This window comes from the organism of the source record quoted next, unplaced genomic scaffold, assembly GCF_019419815.1.
Source record: "Pyrus x bretschneideri cultivar Hongxiangsu unplaced genomic scaffold, Pyrus_bretschneideri_v1 Contig58, whole genome shotgun sequence".
NCBI lineage: Eukaryota > Viridiplantae > Streptophyta > Magnoliopsida > Rosales > Rosaceae > Pyrus > Pyrus x bretschneideri.
The window spans coordinates 1,300,570-1,324,156 of record NW_025999796.1 but is presented as its reverse complement, the minus strand read 5'-3'; the positions used below and the strand labels follow the sequence as shown (position 1 = coordinate 1,324,156).

Genomic DNA, 23,587 nt, shown 5'->3' with positions numbered 1-23,587 from the left:
GGAAGTCTAGACAAATTAGACGAAGGCATAATACAATAAAGCAATGGCTCTCTAGTGGTGTAATTTCTATTGACTATGTTAAGCCAAAAGATAATATTGTGGATTCGCTTACTAAAGAGGAATGGGTTGAAAGCCAATAGAGTAAAATGAAACTACCAAACAGAAACCTAACCTAGTTGATTGGAGATCTCATGGTCTAGGTTCAATAGGCAAACTAGTTTGGCTAGATTCAAAGAAGAAACACACTTACATACCCATTCCTATGATGGAAGAAATGTGGTGACTGCTAATGGTTGTAGGATACATAAGTTTAATGATATTGATACTTGTAAATCAAGTGAAATAGTAGCAGTTTATACTTAATCAATATCACCTATATGAGAGTAAATGTGGGGTCGTATTTATGAGAATTACATGGCTACATTCTTTAAAGCTCTCAATGAATCCAGGATTTGTTCAGGACCAAAAAATACACAAGGTATGAATGTGTGATGTGTTGGTGTGACATATGTTTTGCTTATTGTCTTGGTTTACTATTGTTACACCCGCCCCTGCTTATAAGGATAATTCTGTAATTCTCCCTAAAAATTTATGGAATTATCACTTTAGTCCTCATTTTTGTCACAAAACCAAGATCTGAAATTTAAATTATTACCCTATCACCTAGGCTGCCACGTGGCAGCACCCCAACTCCTTTACTTTTTCTCTTTTGTCCCCCCCCCTTCCGTGACACCTTTGTCTTCTTCTCCTTTTTCTTTTTCTTTTCTTTTCTTTTCTTTTCTTTTGGCTTGTCTGCACTTTTCTTTCTCTCTCTCTCAAAAACTCTCTCTCTCTCTCTTCTTCTTCCCCGTGAAAGACACACACACACACACACCCATTGTTGCACCTGCTTGAGGACACAACCACCATCATCATCACCAAACCTTAGCTTTCTCTCTCTCTCCCTTGCTCACGGTGCGAAGAGGGTACGAGCATCTCCGGCGAATTTTAGCTTGTTTTTCCGGTTAGTCTTGTTAGAGGTTGGTTAAATGTAGTTACTGAGATGGATTCGTGAATTTTCAAGGTTTTGGAGTGTTTTTGGCAAGGGTGGAGGTACACCCAATTTTCCGGCGAGTGCGTGTTTTCCGAGGGATTTTCTGGCCACCACAAGCCGTTACACGGTGAACCCAAGGTATAAAACTACTCCTCTCGGCTAGTGCTTCATTTTGGTACCTAGATCGGGGTCTAGGTTGTAGGTTTGGCGTCGGCCGGAGCTGTGGAAGCTCCGGTGGTCTTCTCCGGCGCACCCAGGCCTTCAGGCCGTTCTCTATCCACACCCGCGGGCCTTAGGCCCGTTTGGTCTTTGGCCCAATACCCTCACCCTTTCAGTTTTTATTTTTAGTTTATTTCTTTTAAAAACCCAAAAGGCCTTAGGGCCTTGGTTGCAGCCCAAACCCATATCCCCTTTTTAATTAGGCCTTGGGCCGTGAGGTTCAAAAACCCAAAACCCATGACCCGTGACCCTGACCCTGACCCTGACCCGTTGACCCGTTGACCGCGACCCGTTGACCGTTGACCCGGTCAACGGTCAACGTTGACTTTGACTGTTGACTTTTTGGGTTTTCGTGCGGGACCTCTCCTGGGCTAATTTCGACGTTCTGAACCCGTTTCCGATGTCTGTTTTCCCAAATTCAATCGTTTGAGTAGAGTTTGACTGAAAGTAACAATTGTGTGTTTAGGTGCGATTCTTAGCGGAGATTTCGTTACTCCTGTTTGGTACAGCTTGCACCCTCGGTGTACGGTGAGTAGACCCCTTCTAAAAATGCATGTTTTAATGGCAGAATTGCATACACAGAAAAGCATGACTTTACGTTTATGTTTTATGAAACGTTTTAAGATAATATGCTTACTGAGGCTAGTTTGAATTATTACTATTTTTCCTATAACCCATGTTCTTATAGAATATCTGATGGATGACGATATGATATTTAGAACATGTTTAGAACACTTCTTTATAGTATAGATGATGGATGACTTTATACTATGAAGTTGATTTTCAAGATATGTATGTTCACTGATTTTAGACCTACCTAGTGGTCCTTTCCGCTACGGGACGTAGGGATAGATCCGGTCCGTCCCGGGCGACGGTTTGGTGTTGGCATAGGGCCTGGAGTGTGTTTTCCTCTGACTGTCTGCTCAGAGACGGGGAGCCGGCAAGGGGCCTGAAGTGTATTTTCCTCTGACTGTGTGCTAAGAGACAGGGAGCCGGCATGGGGCCTGAAGTGTTATATCGGACATTCACTAGTGTTTATTATTTATGCGATTTATGATTTGAGACTTTGCGCGTCATGCTAGATTTCGGAAACCTATATTTATCATTATACTTGTGTTTTCATAAAACCTGGGGGTTAGTATGTTGATAACTGTTTTACTATTACTGTATATATCAACTTGGTCCACTCACCTTTGTTTTGCGCCCCCTTCAGGACCTTGGAACGAGGATTACGACCTAAGCTACGAGGCGTTCCCCTACCAGTGATTTGTGTCATATTCACTCCGCTTCGCCACCTATTGTAATAGCACTTCTTTATTCTGAGTTATGCTTGTACTCTGTATTAGAATTATGCTCTGGGCGTGCTGTGGGTTTACCTAATTTCAATATTTAGAGGTTGAACTTTTATTTGGGTTTTTAGTCTTTATTACGTACTTTAGTTTATTTTCTCAGTTTTTGTTTTAATTAAATGGTTTCGTCACCCTTCGGGTGTCGGCCAGCACGTGACCATCTCGATGTCTCTAGGACCTCGGGGTCGGGGCGTGTCAACTATGGAGATGAACAGTTCAATATTTTATATTCACTGAGTCGTCTAGTTCAAGATTTCAATTAATCAGAGTTCATTAATTTTAATTTCGGATTAAGTTTTTAATTACATATTAATTAAAAACAGTTTTGATTAAGAGACACAACTTTTAGAAAAGGGTTGTGTACTTTCAAATACATTCAACAGGTATTTGAAAGGGTATGAAACAACCTATATGTTTGCAATCTCAGTTTCCCTTAGAATCATTGTTTCTTCCTCTTTCTCTTCCGTACAAAATTCCCAAGCAATTAGCCAGAATTCTATAATCCAGTGTGGGTTGTAAAATTAGATAGTTGTATCCTGGTCGAGCAGATGTTGTAGAACCACAAGCATAAAAGTGAGACAAAAATAATGTTCGAAGGATATAGATTTTTGCGTTAGCCTCTATCTGTGATTAAAGCAAGTTAGTATCATTTTAATTCTTGTAATTATTTTTGTTATTTCATTCTATATTGCAAGTATTTTTCATTAATAAAGAATCAATATTTCAAGTTCTGTTATTTTTATTTATTTCTAAATTGTTCACCAACAGTGGTAATGGTAATGGTGGCATAAGAAGTTAAGGTTTGTAGTGGTAGGTGGTGGTGGTCACTTTATTCTCTAAGGATAAAATGTCTAGAAGGATAAATAATGTCACTTTTAAAAATTAATGAGTGTATTATAGGAATTTAAAATATTCATTAAAGGTTCAACTCCGCTTTTTCTTAAAGCAGTTTTTAAAAGCAACCTACATGTTACTTTTAAAAGCTGCAGTCTTAAAGTCATTTCTTGTAAAATAGGCAGGATATTTTATTTTTACCGAAACATTTTTTTTACTGCTTAACTTTAAAGATAAACAATTTTTAGTAAAAAAATGTAATACCAAACTGGGCCGAAGTCCTCGAGAATAAGTCCATCCCCTTCCCAAAAGTAACTTAAGTCCGTCTCGAGTGCTTGTCATGTTAGAATATGAGCCTTAAGTGCAGATGTATTTTTGTCGAATGTTTGAGTTCAAATTGGTTTATAAAGGTCTTATTGGAAGAAGTTTGTTTGTTCAACTTTTATAAATGATTGAAATTGGGAATGAATCTTGGCTACTCACTTATATTAAAACTAAGAGACAATGTTAGTTTCCTCTAAGTATTCTAGTAGGAGAATTGTAGAGATTGTCTGTCTATATAAAGGTGGCATCGAATTCTCACATAAATTTAACCGGCTCATTATTAAACTAAAATATATTGTTAATTGAGCATTAAGAATCTGATAGAGGAGAGAAGGTTATTGTTGAACATCATAGCTTCATGGCTTCTTCATCGTATTTTACAAGTCATATTATTCTTAGCATTTGCTTAAACATAAATTTAACCTGCTCATCATTTAACTAAAACCTATTGTTAACTGAGCATTGAGAATCTAATAGAGAGGAGAAGGTCAGCTTTGAACAGCATAACTTCATGGCTCCATCATATTCTACAGGTCATATTATCCTCCAAGTCGAGCCATCTATTTTGTCTAAAGTGTTATATCTTTACTTGCTACCATATTACTCGAGGGGTATCGAAATGAACTCGAGTTGTTCTCGAGGGCGTCTCAAGCAATGAGAACTAAATGATCTATGTCATCGCAAAGAAGATGAGAGATGCGAGCAAGGGGAAGAAGCAATTCTTGGCCACAAAACTTGTTGCTTTTGACAAATCTTGACCAGGAAGAGGCCAATGTCTAGCATCTAATACCATATCTTTCTTCATCCAACTTGGCAAGAAAGCTAGCAGTTCAATTCCCATCCCTATGTCTGATCATACCTTCAGCACGGATCTCATTAGAGCCTATATTTGTTTTTCATATGTATGCTTCTCTTTTTCTGCAAGGAGACTAGCTACCTTATTTAAACAACATTTTCATACCACCTGATTTGGCAACTAATATGTGAAGCCAAAGTCAGTACATGCATGCAGGATGATATAAATAACTAAAATCAACATGCATGCATGCATGCAACAAAGTATGATAAAGAAAACAAAAATAAACCCCCTTTCAAAGTCATTAACATGTACGGTTGATTTATTCACTTGTTTTCTCTAAAACAAAGTAGAAGCTGGAAGAACCATACCCTTTGAAACAGTACTTTGTTTTTCACAAAGTTATTCATCCAAATGACACTAGTAGAAAAAAACAGCTTGTGCGACGATGACAATTTCATCGTTTAAAGTGTGTTTGATCGACGAAATTAGGAACCCGTCGCGCAAATGGTGAAAACTTGACACGACGAAGGATTTTGTCGCGCAAGATATTTTTGCTCAAGGAACCAAACCCTTCGTCACACAAAGAGGAAGGAAAAAGATGGGTAAGGTAAGTTTTTAGCCCAACAAAAACTGCACGTTTCAGCCAATGTAATTACTGCGGCATTTGCGCGACGAAATCTGCATCGCGCAAAGGTCTTGTGGTTGTATTAATTGACAAGTTCTCTCTCCCTTTTACTCATAGCTTTTTCCCCAAAATCCTTTATTTTCCTTTTTTTCTTTTGCCCCAAACCCCTCATATCCTAGTTCATACGATGGCCAATTCTGACCCGTACCATCTATAAACACTAACAGAACTTGGTTTGATGTTGACCTTTACGTTTTGGCAAAACATATTTTTTATGTAAATAACCCTAAGGCCGGAAGGGGGTGGAAAGTTGTTCAGAGAATTGATCATAGGAACGTGTATGCTATACCGGACTGAGATCCTAGTGTTGACAACGACGATATCAATGTCCCTGAACAACGTCTAGAATCTTTGATAGAAATTGATGAGGAAACACTTCGGGATACTAATCTTGTCCAAGAACCATTTCAGACACTAGAAGTAAGCATCATGGTCAAACTCAAAGTAAAAAGTCGCAAAATAATCTATCGCCGTTAAAGCTCTGCTGCGACAAGCTGTTGAACGCTAGGGCTCTCTTCATGCGACTAAATTGAAGGGGCTGATTTAATTGGCTAATGGCTTTTAAGGGTAAACACGTCATTTAAAATGAGCTCATTATTTACATTTAAAAAAAAAATTTATGCATTGATATATGAATAATTAGTAAACTTTTTAGTGAATTATGGCCAAATTCCCTTTATAGAATTTGGAATGTTTATAGGAAATCTCAATCCTATATTATAATTAAATTTTGATCCATTGGCAATCCTAAATGATTCTCTTCACCTAAATCCATTTACGCGAGAAATCTTTTTATGTTGGGAACAATTTCCAGTATATCAATTATAATAATATAATGGTCAAATCGGATAAATAGTTCCTGTAGTTCTAAGGTATTCGAAAGATAACTCATATGGTAAAAAAAATCGGATTTAAACCATGTTGTATCTCTCTTCTCCCTCTCTCCCCTTTTGCTTTCGTGTTTTGGATCCCCTAACTCTCTCACCACCCCCTCTCCTCTCATCTCCTTTGGCCTCACCAATTCATTCTTCTCAGTTTCTCATTGATTTCTTCACCGCCCATGCCTCTCAATTCGCAATGGCCATAGTTCTTCAGTATTTATTTCTAAATTTCAAGTAATCTCTAATCTATTCATCCCCAAAATGTGATTTTTAGATGAAAAAATTCACGAATTTTTATTTTTCCCAACACTGGATTCCGGGTTCTTCTTTGTTTCTGAAAATTTGCATATAATTCCATCTAAATTGGCTTCCTGCTGTGATCCAACCCAGAAGCAGCTGATCAAAATTGACCTCCTGCTGTGACCCAACCCACTTGGAAAACAATTTGTGAGAATAAGACGGCTTCTCTCAGAGAAGGGGTCTTCAGCCTTGTGATGAGCAGCTTCTTAGCTAGTGCATTTCCTCCTCAGAGTCACAGTGCAAGAGTTGTGTGGCATTCCCATACAAATAAAAATCAACAAGTTAAAAATAAAATCCTCCACAATAAAATTGGTGGCATGGGTGAATTGGAATGAAGGTATTTATTGCTACTAAAACATTGATTTTCACAAAATATGAAAGTGAAAAGTACAAATTTACCCCTTCATTTAACAGATATTTAATGGAAAAATCACATTGGACTAAATTTACAAACGGACTATACCATAGGGTTGGAGTCTGAATTATTTTACCACAAAAACAATCATCCGAATATCTTAAGACCACATGAACCATTTATCCAATTTTACCTAATATAATAGATTGAAAACTCATAAAAGAGAATTCTAACCTATTGTGATATGTAGTGAGCCGTTTTTCTAACACAAAAGATTCTCAATTTACGTGTGCATACAACAAACCACCATATCGATACAAAAACACAAGTCATTGAAACTTGCTCCACTTGATCACCATTGGACCCCACTTCACCATTTTTTTCTCATTTGCATACAAAAACACCAAAAGCGACAGGCAAAACGACCAACTCCATTACTCACCACCAAATTTTTAAAAGGCTCGCCTCAAGACGTACTTAGGCGTCGTCAGAGCCGCCTAGGAGCACCTCAAGGGATATTTTTTTTTTTTTTTTGTTTTGGTTTTTGTTTTTGTTTTTCGTTTTTTGTTTTTTGATTCCCAAACCCAAATTTTGGGTAGGGTTTTAACTGTCTCATATCTCTTCCTTGCACTATCATCTCTCTACCTTTTTTTTCTTCTGATTTTTATTTTTTTATATAATAGATGTGTGTGTTATCTGCGTGCATTATTATATATGTGCTCATTGTGTTTTTATCCTCTATTATATATATATATATATATATAATATAATATATGTATATATATATGTGTGTATATGTATTTATAATATATGTGTGTGCTCAGGGTAGTTGTTGATTAATAATCTTCTTCTTTTTTAATGTAATATATGTGTACGCTTAATGTATATATTAAAAAATTTAGATCTCATAAGACTTCGACCTGGTTTGGTATTGAGGTGATTCTGAAAAAAGCTGCTATCAAAAAAAGCTGGGAGCTGTTTTTGTGTTTGGTAAACACTCAGCTTCAGCTTTTTTTCACAGTTTTGGATGAAAAAAAGCCAAAAACAAGAAGCTGCAAAACCTAACTTTGAAAAACCGACTTTTTTTGACATTTGTTTTACATAAAAGTTTACCAAACACTCTGCTGCTTTATTTCACAGCTGCTTATTCTCACAGCACAACAGAAGCAACTTTTTTTTAAAGCACATCAATACCAAACCAGTCATCTCACGCCTCACGCCTAGATTGGATTATCTCTCGAATGCCTCGCTCACGCCTCACGCTTTTAATACATTGCTCACCACCCAATTTCTTTGCCACTTCACTTCCTTTTCCTTCTAACAATTCTCTCATTTATTAATCACAAACCCTCCAAACATGTCATCAAACACCGCCATCATTCCAACCTTGCCCTACGAAGAATGCCGCGGCGTTCTCCGCGTCTACAGCGACGGCTCCATCGTCCGCTCTCCCAAACCAAGCTTCGACATCCCCGTCGACGACGACGGCTCCGTTGCCTGGAAGGACGTCGTTTTCGATCCAACCAATCAACTCCAACTCCGCCTATACAAGCCCACTGTAACGACACACTCCCCCTCGTCGTTGTCCAAAAAGCTCCCCATCTTCTTCTACATCCACGGCGGCGGCTTCTGCATCGGCTCGCGCGCTTGGCCCAACTGCCAGAACTACTGCTTTCAGCTTGCTTCCCAGCTCCAATGCGTCGTCGTTGCACCTGACTATCGCCTCGCGCCGGAACACCGCCTCCCGGCTGCCATCGACGATGGCTTCGCGGCTATGAAGTGGCTTCAAGCCCAAGCCGAGGCTGACAATCCGGACACGTGGCTGACTGATGTGGCGGATTTTGGGAACGTGTTTGTTTCGGGTGACTCGGCTGGCGGGAATATTGCTCATCACTTGGCGGTTCAGCTCGGGGCCGGTTCGGTTGAATTGGGGCCGGTTCGGGTGAAAGGGTATGTACTTTTGGTACCGTTTTTTGGTGGGACGGTTTTGACTAGGTCAGAGGCTGAGGGCCCCAAAGAAGCCTTTCTCAATTGGGAGCTCATTGACAGGTTTCAACTTTTAACCTTACCTTCACTTTTTTTTAGTAATACTATTTATATCATATTTTTATACTACATTTCTACTATCTTAGGTGACATCTGATATGGACAGTCAAATCATTTGAAAAATTTGCAAAACTCAAGGAAACGAAGGAGAAAAATTCATCGTATACCACAATCATTATTTAATTAACTAATTTTTCTTAATTATTAGTTTATTAAATAATGAACTAAATTAAAAAAAATCTGATTAATTCAAATAATGTGGCTGTCCACATCAAATGTCACCTAAGGTGGTATGAAAATGTGGTACAAAAACATGGTATGAATAACATTACTCCTTTCTTTTTGGTTTACAACTGAAGAGACAAAAGTGGGGTGTGTGAAAAATATAAATGGATGTGTAAATAACGTTATTTTTAGTATATTAGAGTAAGTAATATTTAGATTTTTAGACTATGTTAATCGATCACATAACGTTGATGTTTTTACAATACAACTTATTATATATGATTGTTGATGGAATGTCTATAATATTATTTGGCTTTGTTTTGTTGTTAGCAAATGCAAATGTGGAAGCGGTAAAATAAACACAAGATTTCAGGTGCATGTTGAAATATTTACATTAGTTGTGTAAGAGCTTGCTTACGAATGGTTTTTTGGTTCAAAAAGGCACTTTTGATGTTTCATGTTTTTATGTATACATGTGGTGATTGTATTAAATACATATATATTCATATAAATTAGATGCGACAATTATATGATAATGGTACTAAATACATGTAAGTATTGTAATCAATTCTAAACTTAAACTAAACAATGGTAATTAAATTAAAAAAGAAAAGAGGTTTGTGTATGAGAAAATTAAGATTAAGCATGCATGCAGGTTTTGGAGGTTGTCAATACCAATTGGAGAGGACAGAGATCACCCACTTGTGAACCCATTTGTGCCAAATAGCCGGAGCCTAGAAGGAGTGGCTTTTGATCCGATCCTAGTGATTGTAGGTGGAAGCGATCTGCTCAAAGATCGAGCTCAAGATTACGCAGATAGGCTCAAAAATTGGGGAAACAAGATTGATTGCGTGGAATTTGAAGGACAGCATCATGCTTTCTTCACCATCCAACCCAATTCCCAACCTGCAAAGGAGTTGATGTTATTCATCAAACGATTCATTGCTCAAAATTCCACTTGCTGCTAAGACATGCATTGCAGCTATGGCGGCCATGGATCTAAGATTCTAAAACAACAAAAAAGCTTTATAGTTGTTGGACATTTGATAAACTATTTTTTTAAAGGGTTGTGAGTATGCAAAGCAGTGTAAAAATGTTTGGTAAATTTTAATGTAAAAGTGATATAATTGTGAACCCACCATCCCTTGTAGATAATATTGTTTATTTAAAAAAAAAGTCATATAGTTGTATGTAATGACAAAAATAGACATGATAGTGTGGTGATGACGATGATGACGGTGACGAGGACAATGGTTGTGATGGTGGTGGTGATGGTGCCAATAAGGGGGTGTGGTGGTTAGGCTGTAGAGGTAACAATGGTGATTGGGAGTAGCGATAAGAACGATGATGGTGGTTGTGGTTGTGGTTTGGTGACAGTAGTGGTGGTTGTGTTTTATGGTGGTGGCGATGGTGGTGAGGTGGCAACCACAATGGTAGTGGCATTTGTAGTGGTGGCTGATATGGTTTGTGGTGAGGTGGTGATATAGTAAAACAGCTTTTAGTGAAAAAAAGTAATACCAAACTGGGCCTTCGAGAATAAGTCCATCCCCTTCCTGAAAATAACTCAAGTTCGTCTCGAGTGCTTGTCGTGTTAGAATATGAACTTTATGTGTAGGTGTATTTTGGCCGAATGTTTGAGTTCAAATTGGTTTATAAAGGTCTTATTGGAAGAGGTTTGTTTGTTCTAATTTTATAAATGATTGAAATTGGGAATAAATCTTGGCTTACTCACTTATATTAAAATTGTGAGACAATATTAGTTTCATCTAAGTATTCTAGTAGGAGAATTGTAGGGAGCGTTTGTCTATATAAAGGTGGCATCTAGTCTCACATAAATTTAACTGGCTCATAATTGAACTAAAACCTATTGTTAATTGAACATTAAGAATTTGATAGAGAGAAGGTCATCTTTGAACATCATAGCTTCATGGCTTCTTCATCATATTTTACAGGTCCTATTATTCTTAGCATTTGCTCAAACATAAATTTAACCGGTTCATTATTGAACTAAAACGTATTGTTAATTGAGCATTGAAAATCTGATAGAGAGGAGAAGGCCAACTTTGAACAGCATAGCTTCTTGGCTTCATCGTATTTTATAGGTCATATGATTCTACGAGTCGAGCCATCTATTTTGTCTAAAGTGTTACATATTTACTTGCTACCATATTACTCGATGGGTGTCGAAATGAACTCGAGGGCGTCCCAAGCAATGAGAACTAGATGATCTATGTCATCACAAAGATGATGAGAGATGCAAGCACGGGGAAGAAGCAATTTTTTGACCACACAACTTGTTGCTTTAGACAAATCTTGACGAGGAAGATGCCAAAGTTCAACGTCTAGTACTATATCTCCTTCATCCAACTTGGCAACAAAGCTAGCAGTCCAATCCCATGCACGCACGCACGCATGCATGCATGATGATATTAACAACTAAAATCTACATGCATGCACGAGTGCAACAAAATAAGAGCAGAAGCGCGATGAAGAAAGCAAAAATAAACCCCCTTTCAAGGTCATTAATCTTACGGTTAATTTACTCACTTGTTTTCTCTTAAACAAAATATAAGATGGAAGAACCATGCCTCTTGACACAAGTACACTTATTAAACAAGTACTCATCATCCTTCACAAAATGATTTTACTCAGAGTAAGTTTAGAATGAAAATTTTCCCTTGATTATTCTAACACAAAATGATCACTTTGATTATTCACATCATAAATACTCATCATCCTTCTAAACTTTTGGGTCCGAATAAAATTTCCCTTAATTATTCCAACACAAAATGATCACTTTAATCTTAAAATAGGGTGTGCAGAGTAAGGATAGCCAACGAGAATATAATGACCTTTTTGCCAAAGAAAAAGAGTAGGACCGCTTTGCTCTGTATTTGAATGGACTTTGTAATGCTGTAATGCTGTAATGCTAGATTGGTTAAATTTGTGAACAAAATTTATAAAATTAAGTGTTATGTCACTAATAAAAAATAAACATGTTAATCTAGTTGACGAAATTTAGTCTATGAATTTACACTCTCTTTGGATATGGAAATTTAAGATTACTAAGAAATTTTAAAATGACGAAAATTAGTGTTTGTCAATTTATAAATTCTAACATTTTTTTTCCTTCACAGTGATTGACTTAAAAATAAAATCTCACCACAGATTTGATTTTAGTGAGAATAAAACCTAAAATCTTTCACGATGGGTTTCGTGAACATTTTGATTCTAGAATTCAACTGTCCAAATACTTGTATAACTGAGATCATCCAGAACGTCCATCAAAACCAGTATTTACCGTCCGATCGCCTCTCCCAAATTCAAATTCAAATTCACTTTCACCCTAACCCGTCCCCCCCAAAATTCAAATCGACTTCTCCTCCAATCTGGTCATCTCCCCTCTACTCCCACACCAACACCTCCATCTCCACTCCCTGACCCGAACCACTCACTTTGCTCCGACCCGAAATGCCGTTCTTATCGGACACCGCCAGCGCCATCAAGACCCGCTTCGGGTTCCACGACCACTCTTCAGACCCGGTCCGGAGCACTCCCAGTCTCCACAAATCCGCTTCCAAAGAGAGTTTCTCGGCGCTACGGAGCATCGGAGACTGGGACGACGATGATGACGACGGAAAAGCCAGTGCCGCTACGACTTCCTCAAACCAAAGCTTCGAGTTTCATGAAGACCCTTCCTTTTGGAAGGACCACAACGTGCAGGTACCTTATACAAAGAAACATTAGTTCTGTGGATTTTTTTCGAAATTAATTTTATTTCTTCCAAATGCAGGTTAATTTGTGCTTATAATCTCATATGCTTCTCCGATTCGTATTAATTTTGATGTAGTTTTGAGGTTCCTAAATCTCGAAATCATATTTCTAGCCTTTTGTTTTAGAATTGAAGCGCTTAGAGTAAATTTGTTTTGGTTAGGTTATTATTCGGGTTCGTCCGCTTAACAGCGCTGAAGTATCAGTGCAAGGCTATGGCAAATGCGTTCGACAAGAGAGCTGTCAGACAATTACTTGGACTGGCCATCCAGAGTCACGGTTTACTTTTGACATTGTTGCAGATGAGAATGTTAGCCAGGTTAGTTATATCATTTGGCCGTGCTTCTTCATTTTTGCGGCCTTTTGTTTCCATCGGGTGTGTGCTTTATTGAGGTTTGTCATATGCAGGAGCAACTGTTCAAAGTGGCCGGGTTGCCGATGGTGGACAACTGCATGATAGGCTATAATAGCTGCATGTTTGCTTATGGCCAAGTGAGGGTTCAACATTTTCTGTTTCCATAATAAAAGTTATTCTTGTTTATGTGCGTATGTTCTCGGTGATTAGTTTGTCTTTGAAAGGATATTTGGAGGTTGGAGGATGTGTTTTCATATGACTTTAACTGTGTCTATGCAGACTGGAAGTGGGAAGACCCACACAATGCTTGGAGATATTGAGGGAGGCACCCGAAGGCACAGTGCCAATTGCGGGATGACACCTAGAGTATTCGAATACTTGTTCTCGAGAATTCAAAAGGTGTGTGACTTGTAGAACTAGTGGTATAATTTTGATGCTGCAACATTTTTATGGGGCAATTTTTCAGTATCGGTCCCAGCAATTTTTCAGTATCAAATTAAGAAATCCACCTAACTCAAAAAACAGTCATCTTTAATCTAGCATGAGTATAAGGTTGGCTACATGACTCACTTTCCACCATTTAGTACTATTCAAAGCTGACAGTTAGATGGGAGTTGCACATCGATTCTTATCTATGTTTAATTCATTACAAGATACTAATGCATCTTTCTTTGTTTATTGTGGTGTACCAGGAAAAAGAGGGTGGCCGAGATGAGAAATTAAAGTTTATATGTAAATGTTCTTTTTTGGAAATATACAACGAACAAATTTTAGACCTTTTGGACCCTTCATCTAACAACTTGCAGGTAAAGATCACATACAACAGAGAGTTTTCTGTTTCTACGGTATCAATAAAAATATAATATATGACTTCGTTGTGAATATCATGAGCATATTGCAGATCAGAGAAGACATAAAGAAAGGAGTTTATGTGGAAAATCTCAAAGAGGTTGAAGTGACAAGTGCTCGAGATGTTATCCAACAACTTATTCAAGTATATAAGACCTCTTCTCAATGTTCTTATATCATTTAAGCTTTAAACATTTGAATTAGTAATTTGTATAATAGTGCTTTCCAGTCATTCTGTGAATCTTTAATGTTGTATTTTGATTGATAGAAAAGTTTGTCTTTATCTCTTGCCGAATTTGTGGGCACTTACTTTTCTGCAGTGAATTTGCATTATTTACCAAACTCCATTTTGTTACAGGGTGCAGCTAACAGAAAGGTAGCTGCTACTAATATGAATCATGCTAGCAGTCGGTCTCATAGTGTATTTACATGCATCATTGAGAGTAAAGTGAGTGAATTCTCTGTTTTCTATTTACATTTCCTTACAAAAGTTTAATAATTTTGGCTTACTCTTCTTCTTTCTTTTCCAAGTTTTGGTTAGTTTGAGATTTTAATTGATCTTTTGTTATCAGAGGGAATGCCAAGGAGTAGCTCACCATCGTTTTGCTCGTCTTAATCTTGTTGACTTAGCAGGATCTGAAAGGTAAATGTGAATCTTCAATTCAAGGAAAGTGGTTGGTGGTAAATAGAAGGATGTTATTGAGTGTTCAACCTGCCTCTATATGTAGTAATAAAAGGGAAAGGAAGAGATATGATAAAATGTATGCTGTAAGAAGCTAGTTTTTATTCAGTTCTTTGCTCTTTTTGATAAAGTGTGAATCTCTGGGGAAGTATGACTCACCGTATCTATGCATTGGTCCCAATATCCATACCGGAAATACTTCATCATTCATTCGGTGCCCGCAGTGAATAAAAGTGTCCAGTTTATTGATATGTCTAAGTGTTCATGGCAGGCAAAAGAGCTCTGGAGCTGAAGGTGAGCGTCTAAAGGAAGCAACAAATATTAACAAGTCTCTTTCAACATTGGGGTATGTTTTCTCTAATCTTTAGCCTTTTGTGGTTAAAAAAAATCCTAAAAATTTGGTTATCGTTGATGCCAAGTGCTAAATAAATTAAAAATTCATTTTGTTGAAATGAATTTTATATTTTCAGACTTGTGATTATGAATCTGGTGAACATGTCCAATGGGAAGTCACTCCATGTTCCATACAGGGATTCAAAGCTTACATTTTTGCTTCAGGTAACTTGTGATATTATTTTAAAATGCTATCAATTTCAGTTAGTTCTTATTTGTGTATATATGTGGTTAGTATTATAGAATAGTATAGTGAAGAATTATATGTTTGATAACATCATGTATTTGTGGGCTACAAATTTGGGCGTTGTAAGCCTAGTTGTTTGAAATTCTGAATTTCTTGTATAATCTGGATGTGTGTAGCATAAAAAACTTCATATTGTTTCCTTTTCAGGATTCTTTAGGAGGGAATTCAAAGACAACTATAATAGCAAATATTAGCCCTGCTAGCTGGTTAGTAAATCTCTTTTTCTTACACTTCTCTCATTTTACTTTCCGTTTATACCATATAATCATAAGCTATGTTATGTATCTATGCTAACTATGTTTTGCAGTTCCTAGGGGTCATTGGTTGCGAAGCCCTGTTTTATGTTTTAATTTTGATCTTGTAGATTTCTTGTTGTTGTACATTACATTTTCAAGTTTATTTACGACATAATCAATTACGTTTAGTGTCTTATGTGGGTTTTTGCAGCTGTTCGTTGGAGACACTGAGCACTTTGAAGTTTGCACAGCGCGCTAAATTCATTAAGAACAATGTATATTAGTTTTTTTCTTTTCTTTTCTGCATGTACATTCTTAAGTAATCGTTTTGCTGCTTTGAACATTTTGGTAAATAATTAGATGAGCAGAACATAAAATACATGACTTATTATTTGCATTCTGCTGGTATTTGAACATTGAGAATTTTGGTACTACTTTATTTCTCCAAGTGGGAAAAAAGATTTATCTCAGTTATTGTTCTATGTTTACTCAGGCAATTGTGAATGAGGACGCATCTGGAGATGTCATTGCCATGAGGGTGCAAATTCAACAACTCAAGGTATAATGTTTGATCTTCTCTGTGTTTGGGGACTACCAAATTGCCAATATTTTTGTCATATAGATTATGTTTGCTAATTATTGCCTTTCTTGCTTCGATATCTTTCGTGAAAGATTATGTTGGGGATTATAGCTTTACTGGTTTATTCATTATAAAATGCATGGCTTCACAAACACTTTAATAGGAACCGTCATAAAACTACTGATAAACATGGTATAACTAATATGTTAAGATAACTTTACACTGAATGTTGATTTTGAATAAGGTAATGGAAGACTAAGGATACCGCTGAAAGGCTATCTTGCAGCTTGTTTAATAGAATCACTTCCTAGCAGTGTTCTAAAAGTCCCTGCCTAGGCGCTAAGGGGTTGGCCACCGCCTCGTGAAAGATTATGTTAGGCGCCCACGTAGGCGAGCCTAGATGGATCTAGGTAGGTTGGCGGTTTTTGACTTTTTTTTTTTTGGTCTTTAGAAAATGGTTTAGGGTTGCATTTTATGTTTTTAATAAATAGTAATAGACTTGTTGGATACTTAGATGAACACATTATATGCTTGTTCCCTATGTTCTCAATATGTCTAGTACTTTATAAGTTATACATCATTCTATGTTGCAATTTATGTTTCCCAATACAATTATGTATTATAAGTAGACACTTATTTGTGTCATATAATAAATTTAATTAAGATAATAAAAACCGCCTAGGCCCCGCTTAGTCCCCTAGGCGCGAGGCCCCTTCCCGCCGCCTGAGTAACACCTAGTGCCTTGGGGAACATTTCTTTCTAGATTCAAACTAGACAAACTTTACTCAGTTAGCACTTTCTGTCATAACAACGAGTATACCTTCATTTATTCTCAGAAAGAAGTATCCCACTTGCGAGGACTGGTCAATGGAGGAACAGGAAATCAGGACAATGATATGTTAGCTGTGAGCTTTCCAGGATCTCCAGGATCTTTTAAGTGGGAAGGACCTAATGGATCATTTAGTCCATTCACTTCTGGAAAGAGGACATCTCAGGTTTGTGCGTTTCTTTACGACTTGTATAGTTAAAAATTTGGAAGTGTGTCTTTTAAAATTTCTTAATAAATAAATTCATTGGATTTTCAGAAAAAAGACTACGAAGTTGCCCTTGTTGGGGCTTTCAGGAGGGAAAAGGACAAAGACATTGCATTGCAGACGTTGGCTGGGGAAAGCCAGGCAGCTTTGCAGCTGGTATGCTGAAAATATTGTCCCTTGTTATTTTTTAGAGTTCCTTATGTATTGAAGTTTCAGATTCCTTGGTTATTTCACAAAAAGATTTTTCGATTTGTCATGATTTATAATTCCATATCGTAAACTGATTTTGGATATGGCTTGTACAGTCAAGCCATTATGTTTTAGTTTTGTTTAGTTTTGGCCAATATATCAAATTTAACTATCTTCAGTTATTAAAGATTCAAATTTTATTACTGAAATAAATACTGGTGGTGAACCAGGCCAAACAAAGAGAGGATGAAATACAAGGACTGAAGATGAGGCTACGGTTTCGAGAAGCTGGAATAAAAAGGTTGGAAGCGGTTGCCTGTGGAAAGATCTCAGCCGAGACACACTTGCTAAAAGAAAAGGAGGAATATTTGAAAGAAATTGAGGTCCTACGAGCCCAAGTTGATCGTAACCAAGAAGTGACCAGGTTTGCAATGGAAAATTTGCGGCTGAAGGAGGAAATTAGAAGGTATCTCTTTGTTCTTATTAAGCCATGCGAGCCATCTTACATCATAAGATACAGTTCTTCCAGCTGGTCTCCTACGGTTGTGGAACCAATCAAGATACACTATTTTTCAGGGTCTTAAATTGATGTAAAATCATCTTGATTCTATCTAAAGAGCCTAAAAATGTATCAGTTTCAGAAACCCTCGTTCACTTACATCATCCGTTTTTACATTTAAATGCTATATTAATTACTTTGTTGATTTTTGTTCTATTAGTCTTATATGTTGAATAATTTCTCTAAAATTTACTGGTGCCATTTTTTTATTGCTTATTTACATTTGATAGGTTGAAGTCATTTTACGAGGAAGGTGAACGAGATATAATGAATGAACAGATCATGGTGTTACAAAACAAGGTAAAGAAATCGCCTAGTGTGCAATTGTTTGGCTTTAATAATTTCTCCTTTGTCTTTTCCACTGATATGAACATTCTTCTTGCATACATGCAGTTATTAGAAGCTCTCGACTGGAAACTCATGCATGAGTCAGAGCCCTCAACAGTTCAGGTATTCCATGCAGTTTTTTTTTTTAAAAGTTTGAAGGTTGACAAAGGAATTTATCTTAACATATTTTCAAATCATTTATACTGTAGGATACAAACCAAGATGTGGTGATGGAAGGTCAAAATGATGATAATATGCTGATTTCCAATCAGGTGAGCTGCAACCTATTTCCTACTTTTCCAATGAAGCTTAATCTCTTATTGCTTTTAAATGGTTAGTTTCCGAGTTGTATTTTTTACATACCAAATGTGAGATACCTTAATGTGAGAGTTGTTTGTCTCAATAACTTGTTGAACTGGAAAGTAACATCAGCGACATGGTGAGCAATGTCTGACATCAAATTAATTTTTTACTATGACCTAATTTTAACATCTAATCATCTTGCATCTGCATCATGTTGTTCGAAGAGCATTGAACTACATTAACTTTCAATTAAGATTTATAGTTCCTGAAGAAATGGTCATGTTTGTGTCCCAAATTCAACGAAATACTATATATTTTCTTTTTAAATTTTGAATTTTTGGATTGGAGGTGCTTGAGTGATTGAGTGTCACGCTAAAAGAGGTTGGATTGGAATTCAAGTTGCGCCATATTGTACCCTCTCTGCTTTTATTTTCGTGTTCGTTGGCTTTTCTCTTATTTGATGTTTCTTTTTCTTTTACATCTATGTGAACAGGAACAAGCATCACCTTGGCAGTCTTCAATTAAGGAGGAGAATGAATTTCTCCGTATGCAGGTAAAACATGTAAAAAACATTTTGAGCTTTATTTCCGATAGAAGTGGTTTCATATTTGATGATAAATTGTTCATGGCAGGCCATTCACAACCAGTCAGAAATGGACACACTCCAAAAGAAACTAGACCTCTGCCTTGAAGAGAAAGAGACTTTGGAAAGGTGATAGTTTAGTAGTTTTCTATTGCGAGGTTTTACTTTTTTGTGAAATATTCTGCAAATCCTTGGGTGTTAACTTTTTAGTGTAATGAGATTAGGTTTCTACTCTATAACAAGTGGCTTAACATTGCAGGAATATCAATGATTTGATGACAAAACTTGAAGAAGACAGATCGTCGAGACCAATGAAAGAAAACACACATCAAGTTGAGCTTCCTTCATCCTCAGCTGATGTGCCGATTATGAACTTCAGTGATCAATTGGAACTGAAGACAATGGTCGATGCCATTGGTGCTGCAAGTCAAAGAGAAGCTGAAGCTCATGAAACAGCAATAATCCTGTCCAAAGAAAATGATGAACTGCGTATGAAGCTTAAGGTTTTGATTGAAGATAACAATAAACTCATTGAATTATATGAAGGGGCGACTTCAGAGACTAGTTACAGAAATACTAACAAATCTGAATGTGCTCATGATGGCACCAAACGCCACAGTAATGGTGGTGGTTTTGTAGAACTTGCCAAAGAAAAGGAGGCTGAGATGAATAAAGTGGTTGAGAATTTAGAGCATCAACTTGCGGATTTGCATGAAGAGAATGAGAAACTAATGGGTTTGTATGAAAGAGCCATGCAAGAGAGGGATGAACTCAAAAGGGTGCTTGCATCTGGTGGACAGGAAAAAGTTAAAGCTAAAGGAGAATTTGATTCCCTAAAGAAGCTTGTGGATGTGCTTGCTTCTGATGGAGGTGCATCTCCTATGTCTCTGGAGGGAAAGAATTTTATTGGCGATAATGGTCTTTCTGGTTCTGATGGAGGACCAGTCCCAGTGGAGGAATTTGGTTTATGTGGATCGAATGTGCAAACTGGGTTCGGCCATATATCTGACGAAGTGAAAGCGGATATTGAAGAAAGTGGTGGCTCAAAATCTGTGCTTGATATGGCCGGTCTATGTACCGTTAACACTGAGGGGGGTTCAGGAAATGAGGCTGATGTTGGAATTGCGTCTGACATGGAACTGGACATGTCAGATCTCACTGCAGTGAAGCTTTCAGAAGATCTCAATTTGGCCAGAATGAATCTGGAAAGAGCAGATGAGCAACTTCTAGATTCTGCAAAAACAGTTGCCGTATTTGGTTGCATGGAGAAATTAATTTTAGAGGTTGGCAAACTCTCAAGAGAAATTGAAGCAATGGAAGATGAAATTCAGGTCAAGCAGCAGCTTTTTGAATCCTATGAACTCCTCTCTGAAAAACTGAAAGAAAACAGCACTCTAATTGACAAAAAGTTGTCAGCTCTCAAGTACTCCCTATCTAGCTTTTCTTCCTCGGTTGTTTACTTTGAGCAGCGAGAAGCTCGGGCAAGAGCAAGGGTAGCAGCTTCGACATCTTATCTGGATCAAAAGAACGGGGAATTGGTCTTCCTACAAACACAAAAGGATGAAATAGCTGCTGAACAGATGAAAATGCAACAATCTGAGGTCGAACTAAAGAAAAGTCTTGCATGCCTCAAGTCAAAGCTGGATGATGAAAATAAAAAACAAGAGAACGAACAGGTTCTCTTTGCGATAGATAATGTTGACAAGATAGACCCCTCACAGAAAAATTGGCATTTGGGAGGTAAAGCTACCGAGTTACTGAAGTCCGCGGAAGAGAAAACTAAACTACAGACAGAGATGAAACTATGTCGAGAAAATATTGGAGTCACGAGAAGGGAACTTGAGGATCTGAACCGGAAGTTTGGGAAGGTAGATAGTGAGCTGGTAGCTGTACAAGTGGAGATGCAGAAAGCTGCGAAGTCAGTGGGAGAGATGGAACTTGCACTCGAGAATGTAATGAAGGAGAAAGAAATGCTGTTGGAAGTAAGTGATAACGGAATTACTGAAATTGAAAGCCTGGTTATTGAGTACCAGCAGCATTTGTTTGAATCGGAATTGAAGGAGGCAGAGTCAAAGATTTTGGAGGAAGATTTGCAGACTGAATTACGAAAGTTGGAAAAGCTGCGCAAAGAAAGGGTTTTAGCGGCTGGGAAGACAATGCAGTTGTTGGACACGAGGTCTCATCCATGCTTGTTATCAGAAAAGATGGAGGAAGAGCTTCAGAGTGTTAGGAAATATGTTGTAGAGGCAAAGTCATTGCTGCTAGGTGAGGCCAATTCAACTGTCAGTTGAAACCCGATCGAAAACTACTTCAACAAAAAGATGCTTTGACTGTTACACTTGTAATTAGGAGTCACTCCTCTTTTCTGTTTTGTATGAGCCAACAATATTGTCTACTGCTTCATTTCAATTTTTGTTGTTTTTCTTGTTAAGTCAGTCCATCTTCCAAATTAGAGTGTTCAAACTTCAACAGCAGGAGTGAAAAACATCTGTTTTATCAGTGATTTTGTCAATGAACCTGTAAAATACATCTTTAATTAGTCTCTCCCGTGCGTAAAGTAAATCTTGTAAAAATCTTTCTCACAACCTTGAGAAAAATACTAATTCTCCTAACCTCTTTGTTAGCACATATTCAGTTCGTTGAAACATCATTGGGTTGGCAAACGGCAACATATTCAGATTGGGTGTACATCACTAGACCATAGAACTAATTTGTCTGGGAGTAACTTTAGTTTAGTGAAACAACACTACTTCTAGTTGGGTCAATTATCTAAGTCTCAACCAATGGAGAATCTTTGATTTTTTTGCCAAAAGGTCACTTTATTAGCTTTCCTAGGGAAGTGAGGTGTTCTATGATTGAGTTTGGCATTCAGATGGCTTAACAACATTCATGATAAAGACACTCATCTTTTTTGAGTATCTTTGTTCTTACAACCATACCAATTTGACGCACTTATATTCTAAAAAATATAGTTGAAATTGCCGAACCTGGTGCAGAAGATCTTGAACTTCGTGGGGAATTTAGCTACCTTGTTTTCAGGTTATAGAACCCTATGTCGAGATGCGTTCCTTCCCTAGCTGTAGTCGCTAAGTGTAGAAATCAGCAACGCATTTGACACTACCACCACATATATTCTACTCACCCGACCAATCTTGATCCTGAGTTGACATGCCTGCATTCACAAGAATGATGTAGTTAGCTCAATAGTTGCTCAGCATGCATTCCATGTAAGTCTTGTAATTTTTAGGATCAACAAATCCACATCAAACATATACAGATCACTACAGTAGACATAGTGCAGTTTTGAGGGCGAACCACTTAAACTGTATTGTGTACCGCTTAGCCTTTTATCTCAAGCCCCATCAAGAGTTGACCATACTGATCTTTGTTGACCTTCCAAGTTTTGAGCGTTAATATATTGAATAAGCACAATTATTTTGGTACACCAAGGGGCTGTTACTACAACGATGATTTGCTCATCATTTCTAATGACACAAATTATCATCTTCCGAAACCATTTCTTGCACGGTCGAAGACATTGTTTTGGAAATTCGTCTACGGATAGCCACAGAAGTTGTTGGGGTGCCATTGTTTCGATAAGGGTGGTGTTATCCACACAATCATTTTTACCTTTCACACACCGCTCTCAATTTCCGACCATTGAATCGTATGAATTAAAGAAGATTAATAGACAAAAATTAACAAAAATATGTGGAAAGTAAAACAAAATGTGTGAATAACTTTCGATAATTCATAGAGGTGCCAGGTTGACAAACATACTGTTCAACGAAAGTCTCGCGACAAAAGTGTGTGATGTTGGCGCTCAAGATTTATTCCATTAGACAAGCGCATGGATCTAGAGTGGAGCTAACCTGTATGGTAGAGGAAATGAAAATTTGCAATGTTTTTTATGGGTCGAGTCGAACCGGGGCAAATATGTTATACATTCTTAATCACGTGTTTTGTTTATAAAATAACAATAATAATTAGTTATATGCCAATTTTACAAATAGTGAATTCATTTGTGTCAAATATGCAATGTCATATATAAATTTCAATTTCATGTGGCATTAACTCAATCACGTTAGCAATGTAGTCATGTCATGTAAACTTTTAAATACAACAAAGTCTTTTCCAAGACTCCCAGTCCCAAACCTTTTGTAAAGTGCGAGATGATGTGGCAAAGTACCAACGGCCAAAAAGCAGTTAAGGTGAGAAACGTAAGAGTAAACTTGCAATTTCCCACTCAATTTTCACTTAGCTTTTGATTTTCTCTTAAACTTTCTACTTGGAAAATTAAGGATTTAATTATTTTTTTTTTGGTTGATTTCTCCCCTACCGTTAGTTTTTCCATAGATTCCATCCAAATTGACATAAATTCTTGATGGAATTTTTACCACTTACCAAAGTAGGGATAAAAACACTTAAA

The 23,587-nt window shown here is 37.3% G+C and overlaps 2 protein-coding genes and 1 long non-coding RNA gene across 4 annotated transcripts; all 3 read left to right on the top strand.

Moving 5' to 3' along the window:
* Positions 1 to 1,062: 1,062 nt before the first annotated feature.
* Positions 1,063 to 2,671, top strand: LOC125471160. Its single transcript, XR_007253425.1, has 3 exons — positions 1,063 to 1,171; positions 1,719 to 1,780; positions 2,466 to 2,671. It is a non-coding gene; the product is annotated as an uncharacterized LOC125471160 (long non-coding RNA).
* A 5,431-nt stretch (positions 2,672 to 8,102) lies between these two features.
* LOC103958333 (probable carboxylesterase 15) lies at positions 8,103 to 10,188 on the top strand. 2 transcript variants are annotated; one of them, XM_048571283.1, is made up of 3 exons: positions 8,103 to 8,828; positions 9,381 to 9,423; positions 9,706 to 9,846. In XM_048571283.1, the coding sequence occupies exons 1-3, from the start codon at positions 8,137 to 8,139 to the stop codon at positions 9,775 to 9,777; spliced, it is 807 nt and encodes a 268-aa protein (XP_048427240.1). In that variant the 5' UTR covers positions 8,103 to 8,136; the 3' UTR covers positions 9,778 to 9,846. The 2 variants fall into 2 exon arrangements, with proteins under 2 accessions (XP_048427240.1, XP_048427239.1); XM_048571282.1 differs by lacking the exon at positions 9,381 to 9,423 and having other exon boundaries at positions 8,122 to 8,828; positions 9,706 to 10,188.
* Positions 10,189 to 12,379: 2,191 nt separating this feature from the next.
* LOC103958009 (kinesin-like protein KIN-12E) lies at positions 12,380 to 21,701 on the top strand. Its single transcript, XM_009370236.3, has 22 exons — positions 12,380 to 12,773; positions 12,985 to 13,140; positions 13,230 to 13,313; positions 13,456 to 13,575; positions 13,869 to 13,982; positions 14,078 to 14,170; positions 14,384 to 14,473; positions 14,598 to 14,668; positions 14,979 to 15,053; positions 15,178 to 15,265; positions 15,495 to 15,553; positions 15,795 to 15,858; positions 16,077 to 16,142; positions 17,000 to 17,158; positions 17,249 to 17,353; positions 17,617 to 17,852; positions 18,176 to 18,245; positions 18,339 to 18,395; positions 18,482 to 18,544; positions 19,069 to 19,128; positions 19,208 to 19,287; positions 19,418 to 21,701. The coding sequence occupies exons 1-22, from the start codon at positions 12,522 to 12,524 to the stop codon at positions 21,447 to 21,449; spliced, it is 4,194 nt and encodes a 1,397-aa protein (XP_009368511.1). The 5' UTR covers positions 12,380 to 12,521; the 3' UTR covers positions 21,450 to 21,701.
* Positions 21,702 to 23,587: the final 1,886 nt, after the last annotated feature.

Coding starts and splice junctions, on each gene's coding strand:
- LOC103958333 (XM_048571282.1), top strand. CDS start 8,137: ATGTCATCAAACACCGCCATCATTCCAACCTTGCCCTACGAAGAATGC. Junction 8,829..9,705: donor AATTGGGAGCTCATTGACAG/GTTTCAACTTTT, acceptor GCATGCATGCAG/GTTTTGGAGGTTGTCAATAC.
- LOC103958009 (XM_009370236.3), top strand. CDS start 12,522: ATGCCGTTCTTATCGGACACCGCCAGCGCCATCAAGACCCGCTTCGGG. Junction 14,474..14,597: donor CATGCATCATTGAGAGTAAA/GTGAGTGAATTC, acceptor TTTTGTTATCAG/AGGGAATGCCAAGGAGTAGC. Junction 15,266..15,494: donor AGCTTACATTTTTGCTTCAG/GTAACTTGTGAT, acceptor TTTCCTTTTCAG/GATTCTTTAGGAGGGAATTC.